Source organism: Canis lupus, chromosome 3 (assembly GCF_011100685.1).
Source record: "Canis lupus familiaris isolate Mischka breed German Shepherd chromosome 3, alternate assembly UU_Cfam_GSD_1.0, whole genome shotgun sequence".
Taxonomy (NCBI): domain Eukaryota; kingdom Metazoa; phylum Chordata; class Mammalia; order Carnivora; family Canidae; genus Canis; species Canis lupus.
This window is the reverse complement of record NC_049224.1, coordinates 59233375-59250103: the sequence shown is the minus strand read 5'-3', so window position 1 is coordinate 59250103 and position 16729 is coordinate 59233375. Positions and strand designations below refer to the sequence as shown.

The following is a 16729-nucleotide window of genomic DNA, read 5'->3' as shown; positions in this document are numbered from 1 at the left end:
GTGTGGGTGGGACACCAAGGTTGAGGCAGTGGACACTGCTACTTTCTATGGCTGTCCCCCCAAACCTTCGAGAACCCGCTTCATTGATGACAAAACTGGGCTCATAAAGGTAACATCACTTGCCTCAAACCACACAGTTTGTGAGGAAAGGGACTGTGATCCGAACCCAGGTATGGGTCTGAGCCACTGCCTGGCTGGCCCTCCTCAGGCACTCTGGCTGCTGGTCAGTGGTGCAGACCAGACCCCCCCCAGACATTTTTCTGGTGAACATTCAGCGTGCAAGAGCCCCTCCAAGCCTTGGTTTTCCACCTGTATGATTGGTATGGCCACATCTCAACCCTCCTGTCCTAAGCAACCTTTCCAACTAGCCCATGGCCTACTGGGGGTAGCTGGCTGGGAGTAGAGGCTACATCAGCTCCCTAAGCTGTCCTGGCCCCTTACCACTCTACCTCACTGCATCCCCACATCCCCTTGGCTTCTCCTTCTGTCAGGAGCAGAGCAGGACCACAGAAACCCTTCAAGGGCTCTCCCATTTTATGCAATAAAGATGTTAGAAGGTCAATGGTTTGGTCAACACTGTTCCCCAGTGATGTGCCAGGACAGGGGTGGGGTGAGGATGGTGTTCTCTGCTCCCTCAGCTCTGTGTCATTCTGTTCTTGATCTAATTCTAGATCTAGATTCTAATTCTAGCTTGGACTGTGGACAGAGAGCTGGGGTGTGCAGGGAGCTTAGCATGGGGGATGGGTTGGGGCAGGCCTGGGAGTAGTGCTGCTAGGCTGCCTTCACAGCACCCTGCAGGCCCTCAGTTAGCCTCCTCACAGGGATGGACCGATCATTTGCATGGCAGGACCTGTCCCAACAGGACTAGGGATGACACAACTGTGAATGGCTATATCTCCTTGCCCTTCTTCTGTGGCAGACCCTAGGCTAAGAGCTTTTCTTGCCTCATTTCATTTTTATAACTCAATGGATTGAGCACCATGAACCTCTCCATTTTATTGACACAGTTTGGTTCCAGGACTTGCATGCAGCCAGGGAGTAGGCTCACTCCAAGACTGGTCCCTTTCACCCTTGGGCTGTACTGTCTAGAGCCAGCACAGTCCCTGCCTCAATAACACAGGCATGAAGCAGGTGGGGCTCCCCAACAATTTTGAAAATACTATGAAAGATAACCATAGGGACACCAAGAACCCACCTGATCTAGGTCTGATGTCAGGAAAGGAGAAGGTGACATTGCAAGATAAGTAGGATTTAGGTGGAAGGATAGGGGTAGTGGGAGTGGAGCACTCTCAGCTGGAAACTATTGTGTGCAGCCAATAGCAAGAGGTTCAACCTGATGGGCACAAGTGTGGAGGCAGCTAGGATGTCTAGGTGGGACAGTCGGGGGTCGGGGCAGGGATCATCTCAGCCCCAGGGACCCTCACCAGCTCCATCAGCAGGGCAGAGCAGACACGGAGGTGGGCACCCTCCTCGGCACCAGATCTGCATCTCAACCTGCCCAGGCTCCTACCTCAGGAATAGGGCAGGAAGTCCCCGTGGGTGTGGACACACCATGTGACGTTGTGAGCCTGCACCGCCTCGAAGTAGTCGGCCAGCGTGGCGTACTCCACGGAGATGCCGAGCTTGGACGAGTTACTGTTGATGAAGTCCAGCAGCGGGTCCGTGTTGGAGAACTGCAGCGACGCGTTGAAGAACTGCTTGTCACAGCCCTGCAGGCTGGGCCACAGCGTGACCCCCGTGATTGCGGGGCTGAGCCCAGTCCAGGCGGAGTGGCCTCCCTCTGCCATCCAGGGCCCTCCACTCTGCCTGGGAGAGGCCCCACCAGCTCCCGAGTACATCCTTGTGTCCATCTCTCTCCCTCCCTCCTTCCTCCCTCCCTCCCTCCCTCCCTCCCTCCCTCCCTCCCTCCCTTCCTTCCTTCCTTCCTTCCTTCCTTCCTTCCTTCCTTCCTTCCTTCTTTCATCACATTTTACATCTCAAGTACTTGTCTATCTTATAACTGGATGTTTGTACCGTTTGAACACCATCACCCAATTCCCCCACCTCCCCACCCGCACACGTCTGGCAACTATAAATCTAATCCCTATTTTCATCAGTCTGGTTTTCTTAGATCCCACATATGTGTGAGACTACAATGGATGGGCATTTGCTGTCTAACTTATTTCACTCCTGGACTTTTCTTAACACATACCTATATTACTAATTTTCGACATCATTAATTTTAATGATATGATAATTATGAATGACAGTGATGACAGCCACAACTCACATTTACTGACCTTGAACTCACTTTCAAAAAGATAAAGTCAGGGCACCTGGGTGGCTCAGTGCTTGAGCATCTGCCTTTGGCTCAGGTTGTGATCCCGGGGTCCTGGGATTGAGTCCTGCATTGGGCTCTCCACAGGGAGCCTGCTTCTCTCTCTGCCTATTTCTCTGCCTCTCTCTGTGTCTCTTATGAATAAATAAGTAGAATCTTAAAAAAAAAAGAGATAAAGTCAAACACCATGGATAAATTCCTAATAATCTATCTACCAAGACTGAATCAAGAAAAAATAGAAATCTCAACAGACCAATTATTATGTGAATTCTACCATTTATAGAAAAATTAATACCTATCCTTCTCACACTCTTCCAAAGTTACAGAAAAATAGGGAACATTTCCAAACTCATATCCCAGAAATAACATTATACTGTTACTAAAACCACATAAAGGAAAATTAGAGGCTGATGTCCCTGATGGACACAGATGCAACAATCCTCAACAGTTATTAGCAAACTGAAGTCAACAACCTGTCAGAAAGATCATATGCCATGATAGAGTAGGACTTATTTCAGGGAATCAAGGATGGTTTGACATCCACAAATGGACCAACAGGATGCATCACATTAATAAAATGAAGGATAAAACTTTTATGACGCTCTTCCAGACGCAGAAAGAGCAACTGACAATATTCAACAGCCATTTATGATAAAAACTCTCAAAAAGTGAGTATAGAGGGAACATGCCTCAATATAAGAAAGGCTGCTTATGACAACCCCAAATCTGGCACCATACTCCATGGTGGGGAGCTGCAAGGTTTTCCTCTGAGATTAGGAACTAGACAAGGATACCCATGTTGTCCACATTTACTCAGCATTGCATTGGAAGGCCTTGCCAGAGCAAGTAGGCAAGGAAAAGAAGCAAAGGGCATCCATATGGGAAAGGAAGAAATAAATGTCACTATTTGAAGATGGCATGGTATATAAAAAACCTGAAAGACTCCACCGAGACATGCTTAGAACTAATGAACAAATTCAGACAAGTGGCAGGATAAAAAATCAACATGCAAAAATCAGTTGCATTTCTGTATGCTAATAATCAACTATTGGATAGAGAAATTAAGAAAACAATTCCATGTATAATTGCATACCAAGAATAAAATACCTAGGGAGAAGTTTAACAAGGAGGTGAAAGACCTGTATGCTGAAAACTGTAAGACATTGATGAAAGAACCTGAAGAAGCCCCACAGATGATAGAAAGATATCTTGTGCTCATGGATGGGAAGCATTAATATTGTTAAAATGTCCATACCACCCAAAGCAATCTACATATTCAGTTAAATCCCTGTTAAAATTTAAATGGCATATTTCACAGAAATAGAACAATCTTCAAATTTGCATGGAACCACAAAAGATCCTGAAGAGCCAAAGCAATTTTGAGAATGAAGAACAAAGCTGGAGGCATCACACTCTCTGATCGCAAACTACATTGTAAAATCATGGTAATCAGTACCAAATGGTATCTGCATAAAGCCATACATAGAGATCAACAAAACAGAATAGAAAGCCCAGAAATAAACCCACACATATATGGTCAGTTAATTTGAAATGGAGGAGCCAAGAGTATACACAGGGGAAAGGACAGTCTCTCCAATAAATTGTGTTGGGAAAGCTGGACAGCCACATGCAAAATTATGAAATGTATCATACACCACACACACTAACTCAAAATGGACTGAAGATTTTTTAAAAAATTATTTATTTATTTATTCATGAGAAGCACAGAGAGAGAGGCAGAGACACAGGTAGAGGGAGAAGCAGGCTCCATGCAGGAAGCCTGACCCAGGACTTGATCCTAGGTCTCCAGGATCATGCCCTGGGCTGAAGGCAGGGCTAAACTGCTGAGCCATCCAGGCTGCCCCGGATTGAAGGTTTGAATATAACACCTAAAACCATAAAACTGTTAGAGGAAAACAGAAGGGGAAAATTCCTTGACATCTGTCTTGTGATAATTTTTTTTTTCAATTTTACACCAACAGTAAAACCAACAAAAGCAAAACTAAACATTAAAAAAAAAGCTTCTGGGCAGCCCGAGTGGCTGAGCGGTTTAGCGCCAGCCCAGGGTGTGATCCTGGAGACGCGGGATGGAGTCCCACGTCAGGCTCTGTGTGTGTGTTTCTCTCATGAATAAATAAATAAAATATTTTTAAAAAATAAAAATAAAAATAAAAAAAGCTTCTGTGTAGCAAGGACACCACTGATGAGATGAAATGACAACCTAATGAATGAGAGAAAATATTTGAAAATCAAATACCTGATAAAGAATTAATATCCATAACATCTAAGAATGCATACAACTCAATACCCAAAACCAAAAAACCATTTAAAAACAGAACACCTGAATAGACATTGTTCCAAAGAAAACCTACAAATGGACAACAGTTGCATGACAAGATGCTCCATCCACATCACTCACCATTCAGGGAAATGCAAAGTAAATCCATAATGAGATATCACCTGACAGCCATCAGAATGGCTTCTGTCAGAACAACTAAAAAGAACAAGTGTTGGCAAAGGTGTGGGTGGGACTGTGCATCGGTGTAGCCACTACAGACAACAGTACAGAGGTCCCTCAAAAACTGAAAAATAGGGCAGCCTGGGTGGCTCAGTGGTTTAGCACCACCTTCAGCCCAGGGCATGATCCTGGAGTCCCAGGATCAAATCCCACATCAGGCTCCCTGTGTGGAGCCTGCTTCTCCCTCTCCCTCTGCCTATGTCTCTGCCTCTCTCTCTGTTTCTCTCATGAATAAATAAAATCTTTAAAAAAAAAAAACTGAAAAATAGAATGACTTTATGACCCAGCAATCCAAGTCTTAGTATTTACCCAAGGGAACTGAGAACTCTAATTTGAAAAGATGTATGCACCCCCATGCTCATTTCCATGCTCCTCTATGTTCCCTTAAAAAATATTATTTATTTATTTATTCATGAGAGAGACACACACACAGAGGCAGAGACACAAGCAGAGGGAGAAGCAGGCTCCCTGTGGGGACCTGATGCAGGACTTGATCCCAGGACTCTGAGATCACGACCAGAGCCAAAGGCAAACCCTAAACCACTGAGCCACCCTGGCGCCTCTCCTCTTTATTCTTTTACCCCATTATTCACAATAGCCAAGATCTGGACACAACCTGATTGTCCATCTGTGGATGAGTGGATAAGGAAGATGTGGTGCATATGTGCAAGGCAATCATGCTCAGCAAAGAAAGGAGGAAATCTCAGTTTTGGGACAAGGCGGATGGAACTTGACAGCAGTATGCTCTGTGATATAAATCAGACAAGGACAGACAAATGCCATGTGATCTCACTTACAGGTGGAATTAGGGATGGGGAGTGGGTGAAATGGGTGAAGGAGTCAAAGGTACAAACTACCAGTTTGAAGATAAGTAAGTTCTGGGGATGTAACATACAGCATGGTGACTAGTTAATTATACTGTATCATGTACTTGAAAGTTGCTAAAAGAATAGATCTTAAAAGCACCCATTCCAAGAAAAATACCTTGTAACTGTGTATGTTGATGGATGTTAAGTAGACTTACCGTGGGGATCATTTTGCAACATAGACAAAAATGGAATCCTTATGTTGCATGCCTAAAACTCATATACAGTGATATGTGAACTTTATCTCAATAAAAAAGAGAGAGAGTTGTAGCATTAAAACAAGACACCCCCCCACCACAAACAGTCACGGTAACTCTAAATTGTCCTTGTTGAAAGTTTGCCATGGAGAGTAAGATAGGAAATGAAGTTTTGTAGAACACATGTGAGTGATGGGGGTCTGGCTGGGAGGAGGTGAGGCCGGCAGTTGTTGACAGTAGTCGAAGCCTGAGCCTGGTGAAGCTGTTCACATGGGTCACCTGGGCGCCTCGAATTATGGCCCGCACAATAGCACCACCCTGCCAGCTCTGATGGCTTTCCTGAAATTCCTGGCTCCCCAAATAGGCTGAGCCCAGCCCAGGCAGAGTGGCCCCTTCTCAACCCCCATCAACGGCCCTCCCACTTTTTTTGGAAAGAATGTGGTTGGGTGAGACTGGACAGGAATCCAGGGCTGTGGTCAGGACACTGAGGCCTGGGATCCCACCTTACCCAGGGCCAGAGGAGGTGCAGTGTCCGGAACCAGGTGGCTCGCTCCTTCACATTTTTCACTAGGGCCACGATATAGTCTCTGACGTTCTGAGTGACAGGCTCCATCATGTTTGGGTATATCCTATTTGGGGGTGGCTCTGGGAAGACAGCAGTGCCGTCCCAGTTAAAGCCTTCCCTGCAGGGGAGAGAAGGGTTAGCGGAGCCCCGCCCTGAGAGGGGAGGCAGCTCGGGGTCCAGGAGGACAGGCAGGTGCAGCCAGGCCGCAGGGCAGCTCAGGGTGTACAGACCGGCGCTCAGGCCTCCTTCTCACACCTGTGTGATGGGAGGGTCAGGAGGGTCAGGACAAGAGCTCCTCTGACAGATGGGGCTCAAATCCACATGTCACAGTTTGCCAGCTGTGGGGCCTGGAACACGGCCCCTTCCTGGGCCCACACTGCCTCCCCCGCCCCATGGAGCCCACAGTCTACATTCCCACTGCATTCCCACTGGCAATCTCGAAGAGTCCTTTGATCTCTGGACCTTGGGGCCACTGCGGTGCCCTCAGACCCGAGTCCAAAGCCTGGAGCAGGGCTGGAGCAGGTGAGGCAGTGAGGCACAGTGCCCTGGGGGGACGAACTGTAAGGGGGAACCCAGTCTCAGGAGCTGACATAGAGATAAGTCAGTGTCATATTTCAAAACTCAGAATTAATCCAAAACAAATGGTGATGAATAGAACACCAACATTCCCCCAAGCGCAAGGGCGGTATTCGGATTTTCCCTTTTGTCTCAGGCTCTAATTCGGTCTCATGACACAGACCCTAAGATCAACTGTGGAGGTCCTCACTGCCTCACTCAGGGCAGTATGGGGTGACATAGGGATAACCCATGCCAGCCTCCAGGAGTGGCCACTTGGATCCTCAGAGCCTCTGTCTCCTCATCCATAAATGTCCTGATGGTTGTCATGAAGAATCAATGAAGAACAAACATCAGTGGAAAACCCTGGAGACCTTGCCTGGCACAGAGTGGGCCTGACAAAAGCAAATGCCAGGTCCTGAAGTCATTCACCTTGCCCGCTATCTCCCCTGTTCAAGGACAGGGAGTCGGCTTACCCATAGCCTCCCAGGTAAAGGGCCAGAGTGGGTTGGACCCAGGGCCACTCACCCCCAAGAGCCCACAGCCTGGCTGCATCCATGATGTAGAGGCCTCGGAACAGGCTGTCCAAACCAACCTGACCCTTGGACCCTGGCTGAGTGACCCTGCCTCAGTTTCTCTTTGTGTAAGCCAGATCAACTCCCAAGAGGGTAGATGGGAGGGTGAGTCATTTCTCAGGTAATACAGGGAGAGTACATAGAACAGGGGACACCTGGGTGGCTCAGCGGTTGAGCATCTGCCTTTGGCTCAGGACATGATCCTGCGGTCCCGGGATCAAGGCCCACATCTGGCTTCCTGCATGGAGCCTGCCTCTGTCCTGTCTCTGCCTCTCTCTCTGTCTTTCATGAATAAATACATAAAATCTTTTTTTTTTTTTTTTAAAGAACAGGGCTCCCCAGGAAGGTGCTCACGAGCAGTAGTTGTACTGGTCCAAGACAAGCGTGAATATTTCCTGCTGAGCTGACAGGGATGGGGACCCTCGCTACACAAACTGCAGCCTCTGCAAACCCAGAGGGAACAGAGTGACGGCCCAGGGGCAACACGGTGGCCCTGGTTCTGCCTCCTCCAGCCCCACTTGGGTCTCCCTCAGTGGTTCCAGGGGCCATCCCCTCCGCTGCCTCCTCTAGATTCCCTCTGACCCCCCAAGGCCACCCATGTTTGTGGAAATTGCCCTCTAGTGGGAGCCAGCCCGCTTGCTCACTGCCCGCCACCCCCGCCGCCTGCCCCGGGGAAGGACCCTCTCTACCAAGGCCTGCCAGCGAAGCTCATTCTGGCTCTGCTTGACGACCTCCTGGCACAGGAGCTGCTCACCTCTCACTAATCCTCTGGTCTGTTTCTTCATTGCTCTCATGACTGGGACCTGCTCAGGGTTACAAAGCAGGGGGAAATCCTGGTTCTATTAAGCACTGGCTCTGGGACGATGCACATGTTCCCTGAGTCCCCCGGGACTCGGTTTCTGCATGGGAGGAATGGGGAGGGCCCCACGCAGCTCACAGAGTCAGCAGCGGCAGAAATGAGCTGACATGGGAAGTGAACTCTGCGCACAGCGTGGCATGAGGTGGGGCTCAGGACCATGTTCTCCTCTTGCCCAGCTAGAGCCCACCTGTACCCTTGTCTACCGCTGCGAGCCGCAGCCAGCATTTGTCCCAGAGCGTTATTACCCAAGACACGATACTCGCTACAGCAGGGGCTTAGTAACGGGCCCTGCACACAGAGGGAAGAACCTTGGCCGGATCCCAAAGGTTTCGTACAGGAAGCCGTGTCCTTCTGCAAAGAGAGCCCTGCCTTGCTGGTGACAGGAGGGTGGTCCCTCCCCACCTGCTCACTCAGGGCCCCTGCCTTTCCAGGGGGCTGGAGTGCCATCCTGGGGTGTGCTGCAAGAGGGCCTAACACAGAGGGTGCCACAGCAGGATCACCCGATGTTCCATGTACTCATTCACGACTGTAGAGCCACCCCATGAGTCTGATGTCAGGTTGAGTGCTGCAGGGGAAAGAAATTCCAGACTAGTGCCATTTATTTTTGTTCCCCAGGCCTCCCACCTATGGGGCTATGTCAGCAAACCCAGGGCCTGGGCTCCAGTCTGCATTTGAAGGAGAGAAACCAGGTCTCCTGGAGTAAGAGAATGTCACGCTGCCTCTCACTACTCACTCCCAGGCTTGGGGATGCTGGCTCTGGCCCACAGGACCCCAGGTTGTGGGAAAGAGTCATGATCAGACCAGAGGCCAGGCCAAGTCAGGAGGGGTGCCTGCTGGCAGGTGTGGGTGGCTAGGAAGTCCGGGTTGATTCACGCAGGAGGGTATGAGGACTAGCCAGGGGGCATAGACCTGGTGTGGAGCTACTGGTGGCCTGGGTCAGCAGGGAAGGAGGCAGAGGGTGGGTGTGTAGGAAGCAGAGGAGACCAGGAAGGAGCAGCAGTGGGAGGGAAGACCTGGGGATTGTGGGGCCTGGGATTATGAGGGAACGGTCAATAGCATCACCACATTGAGGGCAGGCAGCTTGAGGAACAGCCCTCTCCACAGACAGGGAGCCAGAGCAGGCCACGCCTGACGATGCCTGTTCAGTGGCCCCTTCCCGTCCACTCACAGAATCCTTATTTTGTTCAGGGGGTGCCTACTGCACCCCAAGGGATGGATTGTCATGGACTCAGCTGCTCAATACAAGCTTATTCCCTTCTGCCAGATACTTGCATTCTCAGCCTGTCTGGAATCTCGAGGGGGGCATGGACCATGGGTGGAGCCAAAAAGATGGGCGTGTTAAGCCTGGTCTGCTTTTGGGAAAGATTTCCCACCTGCATTAAAAAGAGGGAGTCAGGACGAAGACCCTTCGTCTCTTTTCTTGCCTTGAGTGGGGATATATGGCAATGTGATGCCTGGAGCTGTGGCCCCCCTTTGGGACCTGGAGGGGAGGCTCAGGAGACTCAGGGAAACATGAAGCAGCTGCCCAGACTCCAAACCGATCCCAGCCAGTGTAGTAAATGGGACGTGCTTAGGTGGAGACCTGTCAAGTCGCTGCTGCTCAGGGTCCCGGGCCCTCCGGCACAAGCATCCTGACTCCAAATGAAGAGCAGATTAGGGAACAAAAGTGCTAACTGTTCATGGAACGGTCTTCCGTTTCTAGGGGTATCAGGTGCAGCCGCCCCCGAGCTTCGGCAGGTGTAGAGCCGCTCGGCTCGGCCCCGCCGCCCACGGCCCCGCCGCCCACGGCCCCTGCCTCCCCGCTGACCGCGCGCTGTGACCCCAGCAAGGGACTGAATTCCTCCGCACCCCTGGAGGGCCGCCTTGGTCACATGATCACATCCTGGCCAATGAGAGAGGAGCAGGAGCTTTGGACTACATCCCCCAGCATGCACTGCAGCAGAGAGGTGACCGCCGCGGTAGGGGTCGAGGAGGGGCTGCTGAGGCGGGAAAACCCGGGTTGTTTCAGATGTGTCTTTCGCTCCGGTCGGGCCTTCGCCTCCTTGTGCTGCTGCAGGTGGCATCGCAGCCCGGAGGCCCTGGCCGGGCTCTCTCGCACCAGGGACTGCCTGGGGGACCCGCCCGGTGAGGATCCCGCTGCGGAGCTGGCGGCTCAGCGAGGCGGGTGACGGCTGCCATCCCCGGGGCTGCGGCCACACTCAGCATTTCCTGGTCGCCCGGGTGCTGCGGGCAGGTGCCACTCCCCGCAGAGAGATGTCAGGTCCAGAGTAAGGTGGTGTGGGAGGCAGCCGGAGGCAGGAGGTCGGGAGGGCGGGCGGGTGACGCTCAGGCCCTGCGGGCACGGGCACGAGAGGGGGCCTGTGGTGGCCAAGAGGTGCCTCAAAGCAAGGGGCAGGGGCAATGATTGTAGCCGTCAAAGTCCCAGAGGGGGGATGGTCATAGCAGGGGCGGTGGCGTGGTTTCCCGGAGTGTGGATGGGGCTGTGCGGTCACAGAGCTGGTGGTGAAGTGATGATGGTGATATCGTCAGGGGAACACGTGGGATCAGGGGGTTGTCGCTGTCGGTGTGAACGGTGCTGGCGTGGTGATGCAGGTAGTGGCAGTGGAGCTGGTGATGTGATGGAGGTACTCAGGGTGTGGTGGCAGTGCTTGTAGAGAAGGCTTGAAGGTGGCCGTGCTGGAGCTGTGGCCCTGTACGTACGGGTGGGGAAGGCAGCAATGGCATCTAACCTCACTACTCATTTTCTGGGAACCACAGGCTCCACTCCCAGTGCTCTAATGAATTGTCCGAATTTGATCCTCACAACTACCCTGGGAGGTAGGCAGTGCCATCACACTCACACTCATTTAAGTCATGAGGAAACAGAGGCCCAGGGAGGTGACGTCCCTTGCCTGGGTCACAGGGTTGGGAATGGGCAGAGGCAGGACAGCGCCAGGCCATGTGGTCTCCAGTCCACGTCCACAGCCCTGCACTCAGCGGCACTGGCAGGAGGACGCCACTCGCCAATGCCTGTTTCTACTGGCCTCAGGGTCCTGCTCAGAGGGGAAGACGGGGCTCAGACCTGGGCTCAGAAACCCAGTCCCAGTCTGATTGGAGGCCCCAGGAGACCCGGGGGATGGGGAAGGGGGACCTCACCTGTGAGCTGTAGGATCTGGTCATCAAAGTGGGCCACGGTCTCATCATGCATGACCTGGCCCCCGATGACAAACTCCAGGCGTCTCGTGGCCAGGAGATGGCGGACCTTGGTGACAAGCAGAGAGAACGAAGCCAGGATAGAACCCCACAGTAGGGCTGGATCTGTGGGGACATGCCTCCGGCGTCTCATGGTGTCCTCCATCAAAGTCCTGCCGTGCCTTCATTCTGCAAGAGCAGCAGGTCAGCACTGCCTCCCACCCCCCGCGCCAGCACCTGGCCCTTGGCTGTACTTGATCTCTGTTGTGTCCACCTCTGTCTCTACTTCTGTCTCTACATCCATGTCTACCTTTTTCTCTACCTCTGTTTCTACCTCCTTGTCTATCTTTTTCTGTGTCTTCATGTCTGTATCCACATCTGTTACCTTTTCGCTGTGGAAATAATTTGAAATTTCTGAAAGACTTGCAAGGAGTATGCAAGTGGCTCCCGGGGAATCTGAGCCCTTCCGCGGATTCGTTCACTGTGAACCTTCTTCACCTGTTTGCCGTAGCGCTCCCCCATCTCCTTGTAACCTGGGAGGGTTTTCTCTACACCATTTGAAATTACCAGTTAGACATAGCAGCCTTGCGCCCAGGTCCTTCACTGTGCTTGTCAGGAGAGGGTGCTTATAACCATAGTGTAACATAGTGTAAGGCTCCACATAGGACATTTGACACGGATGCAACAGTGTAGCTAATCCAGTGTGAGAAGCAGAGCCGGCGCCCATGATTGCGAGGCTCCTCCTCGGGATTCCACAGGCTGCAGGGTGAAGAGCCCCCAGTTTGATTGTGGGGACTGACTCTCTGCTTTGCCTTCTCAGCTTTACTACCCTGGGCACGTCTCTAGCCTCCCTGACGTTCACGATCGGTGACTGCTCTGAAGGAAGGTGAATGGCAGGGAGGGGACCAGGTCCACAGCGTCCTCCCAGGTGTTCCCGTCCTGCATCATCTGGCCTGTCCACTCCGAGGAGGGGGAGGTCACTCCCATTTGCGCAGGCGGGCCCCCCAGCTCACAGCGTGCACCCCTGCCTCAGGCGGAGCCGGGTCCCAGGCTGCCTCCCTATGGGGTGAGGCCTCTGTGACCCTGCAGCCTGTGATGCCTCCTGCAGCCTGTGATGCCTCCTGCAGCCCACTAACTCAGGGACTGTGGCACCTGGGAGGGCAGCCAGCTGCGTGCCCGTGGGGCCAGGGGTCGGTGGGGTCGGTGACGCAGGAGGTGGGGTTAGGGCCCCTCCGGAGTGCTGAGGTCAGAAGTGACCCCATTCAGCACCAGCTGAGTGCTCAGTTGGCTTGCCAGGCTGACACTTTACACCAATCGCCACGAGGCTGATTAAAACCCAACCTGTCTATTGTGGACATTGCTGCTATAAACATCGGGGTGCAGGTGTCCACAATAGCCAGACTGTGGAAGGAGCCTCGGTGTCCATCGAAAGATGAACGGGTAAAGAAGATGTGGTCTATGTATACAATGGAATCTTCCTCAGCCATTAGAAACGACAAATACCCCCCATTTGCTTCGACGTGGATGGAGCTGGAGGGTATTATGCTGAGTGAAATAAGTCAATCAGAGAAGGACAAACATTATATGGTCTCATTCACTTGGGGAATATAAAAAATAGTGACAGGGAATAAAGGGGAATGGAGAAAAAATGTGTGGGAAATATCAGAAAGGGAGACAGAACATAAAGACTCCTAACTCTGGGAAACGAACTAGGGGTGGGAGAAGGGGAGGTGGGCGGGGGGTGGGGTGACTGGGTGACGGGCACTGAGGGGGGCACTTGATGGGATGAGCACTGGGTGTTATTCTATATGTTGGCAAATTGAACACCAATAAAAAATACATTTATAAAAAACAAAACAAAAGAAAACAAACAAAAAAACCCCCAACCTGTCCTGGGGGCAGGGTCTGAGCCCAAACCTGAGGTAACAAGCCTGAGAACCGCCCAGTGTGTCTGGGCCTGAGCTTCAAGCCACACAGCCCCTGGCACCCCACCCTCCCCCTGGAGGCCCCTGTAGGTGGGGGTACCTGGCGTTTCTGCCTGTAGGAGGCGATGCCATCCCACCACAGCCGGAAGTACTCCTGCTCCACCGCGATGAACCTGCGCTGCTTCTGGAGCATCAGCTGCTCCACCACCGTGGTATAGACGTTGGCAGCATAGGCCCGCAGGCTCTCCTGGGGAGGGGGCCGCCGTCACACCAGCCCTTGGGGAGGCTCCCGGACTCTTGGCCCCAAGGCTCCAGGAGCAAACTGCAGAGTGACATCGTGTCCCTGGGCCCCACCACCCCCTGCAGGCATGCGCCCAGGGCTCTTCCTCTGCTTCTCCCTCTGCTGCTCACATGGAGGACCCCGGGTGCCCTGTAGGTGCTGGACACCCAGTGCTGGCTGGGCCTGAGAGGGCCTCATGACCCTCCCACCTCTGCTGAGATCCTGCTGTTCTCGGGACAGAAATGACGTTCCAGACCATGACACACGACGTGGGTGGGAGGACGTGCCAGCCTGAACCAGGGATCAGGGACGGCTTCCCGAGGGGGCACGGTGCAGGCCCTCAGGGTGTTGAGGGAGGCAGCTCAGTGCAGCCATGGGGTGACAGGGGAGGGGATCCACGGTGCGCCCTCGGGGCCTGCCTGGGCTGAGATGAGGGGAGCTGATGTTGAGACCAGAAGCCGAAAGGAGCTGCCCCCGGCCCCCTGGCTGGTCCTGGGCACCTGCCTGCCCACCTCCCGCCCCTGGCTGGGGGCTCCCAGGATGCAGCCGCACCTGTTTCTCATAGCTGTCTCCAGGCTGGCACACGGCAGTGCCCAGACCTGCTCCTTGAAAGGAGTGAATGAGCCTGGGCTGAGGGGCTTCAGGAGTGGGCGGTGGGGGTCATTCCTGGTGCCCTCAGGCAAGTCACCAACCCTCTCTGGGCCTCAGTTTCCTCCTCTGTAACTGAGGGGTGCAAGCTCGTTCCCCCCTTAAGCCATCTCCACAGGCAGACAAGTGTCCCCCAGAGGCTGCCCAGTGAGTCCAGGACCAGACTTCCCCACTGCCCAGAGTCACATCCTGCTGCTGCCTCTCTCTCCTGATGAGTCCAGCTGCCCACTTAGCAACGACCTCAGAAAGTTACCGAATCCCTAATCCCAGAGACTGTTTGTTCTCTACTGGGTTTCCTGCCTCTTCCCACAAAGGAGCTGGAGGCGGCCTGGGTGAAAATATCAAGTCACCAGCCCAGTATCCTGGACAAATCTGAGGCCTCAGCCCCCACCCCCTGGACTCCATTCCTTCCGGCAGCTGCTGTTGGGCCCCACTGCTCCCCATCCTCATGACCCGTTCGTTCCCTCTGCCATGTTCTGGCTGCTGTGGCTCATCCAGCTGCAGTGAGCCAGCTTCCTCCCTCCACCAGCGCTGCCTGGCCACATTCTCCAAGCACCTCCAGCCTTTCCCGCCCCAGGCCCTTTGTCCATGCTGTTCCCTGCCTGGGAAGCACCTCTTTCCCTCTCTGTCTTGCTGAAAGGCTCTCAGAGACCCCTTCATGGCCTCCCACCCTTGCGTCATAGCATTCACTCTGTTAGACCCTATTATGTGTGTGTGGTTCACATCGTCCTCACCCACAGCTTGGCCCGCCATGAGGCTTTGTAGGGCTGCTGCAGGATTCAAACCTGAATGAGGAGGAGCTCTGCCTTTCTCCCTGAAGGTGATTGTATGACATGGTCGTGACCCCTGTTCCCTGGAGGACCTGGGTGGTCTCCAGTGTGCAAGGTATGAAGTTCAGTCCAGTACACCTCCCAACCCCACCTGTCACCTCATAGAATCAATTCACTCCACCTTGATCAGGGCATGGGCACAACCCCTGCTGCCTAACAGCCTCAGGGTTCTGACCTGTGAAATGGAGATGTTTTGGTCTATTGGAGGTTTTGTTAAGTCATCTGGAAAGTAAAGTGACCGTCTGTGTCTGAGTCAACACGTGTACTCAGTAACAAACAGCAGGTCTTCCCTCTCTGGGCTCTAGGGCTGGCTGCTCCTTGGACGTATTTTTAGATTTTTATCCCTTAATAAACCCTTTTCCTGCTTCTGTGCCAGGCTCTGGGTTGGGAGGCCATTGAACAGGAGATGTGCTGCTTCAGGATGCCCTTGCGGTGGAAGTCAGGCCTTGGCCTTGGTGGGTGCTGCCCACGGGGGACTGCTCCAGTTATTTGAGGGCTCCTGGAAATTGCAGAGGCTTACCTAGACAAGGGGGTGAAGGAACTGTGCCTCCAAGTACAGGAAGGAAGATGGAAGGGTCACGGGCTACGGGGCAGAAAAACAGAGTGATCCAGGGAGCTGGGTGGGGTGGCCAAGAGGCCCGGGTGCTGAGGAGTTGGCTGGTTGTCCACCTAGACCTACTTTGCGGGCTAGAAGTAGGATGGAGAGAGCCCAGCCAGGTGTTGGTGCCATCACCCCGCAGTGTGGCCTCTGCTGGGCTTAGAAACGGTTGTTCTGAAGCCCATGGTCTTGGGGGGGGGGGGTCACAAGGGAGCCCTCACGCTGAGTGGGGATGTGCTGTGCTGTGGTCTGTGCCGACCTCTCTGAGCCTCAGGGGACAGACATGGAGAGCCCACCTCTCTGTGGGGCCAGAGCTGGTGGCGATCCACGCAGGTGGCTCCATCCCGGCCTCTGCCCATCCCTCTGAGTCAGGTCCCCGCCGGTGACAGCCCCATGAACAGCGCTGCACCTGAGGGCCTGGTTGAGGGGGCCATGTCCCCCTCCCCTAACAGGCCTCTCGAGGAGGGCTGGCTCCTGAGCTGCTGACTAGGGGGCCTCGGCCTCTCTGCTGTTGAGCCTCCGATGGGGCTCTGTATGGGAGGAGCAGGGGTGGCAAGTGGGCTGGACTGGCCCACCCAGACCCCTCCCCTGCCTAGCCTGTGTCCTGAGGCGAATCACTCACCGCCTCAGGACCTCACCTTTCCTCTGCACAGCAGGGCAGCGTTGCTGCAGGTGGGGAGTGGCCATGATGGGAGCTTCTGCACTCTCCTATCTTCCTTTCTCCTGGGTGGCCTCCAAGGCAGGCGACCCGAAGTACGGAGGACACAATGGACACAGCCTGTGCAGAGGGGTGGCCTATATCACCTGATGTGACAGCCGCGCCAT

At 53.5% G+C, this 16729-nt stretch overlaps 1 protein-coding gene across 1 annotated transcript in view; it reads right to left on the bottom strand.

Annotated features, from left to right (window-relative positions):
- LOC119871306 (epididymis-specific alpha-mannosidase-like) overlaps positions 1-16729 on the bottom strand; it is a 30742-nt gene extending 14013 nt beyond the window's left edge. Inside the window, 8 exon segments of the mRNA XM_038533694.1 lie at positions 1511-1749; positions 6402-6581; positions 8761-8803; positions 11588-11693; positions 13649-13815; positions 14341-14427; positions 16543-16570; positions 16709-16729. Coding sequence (XP_038389622.1) covers positions 1511-1749; positions 6402-6581; positions 8761-8803; positions 11588-11693; positions 13649-13815; positions 14341-14427; positions 16543-16570; positions 16709-16729 — 871 coding nt within the window.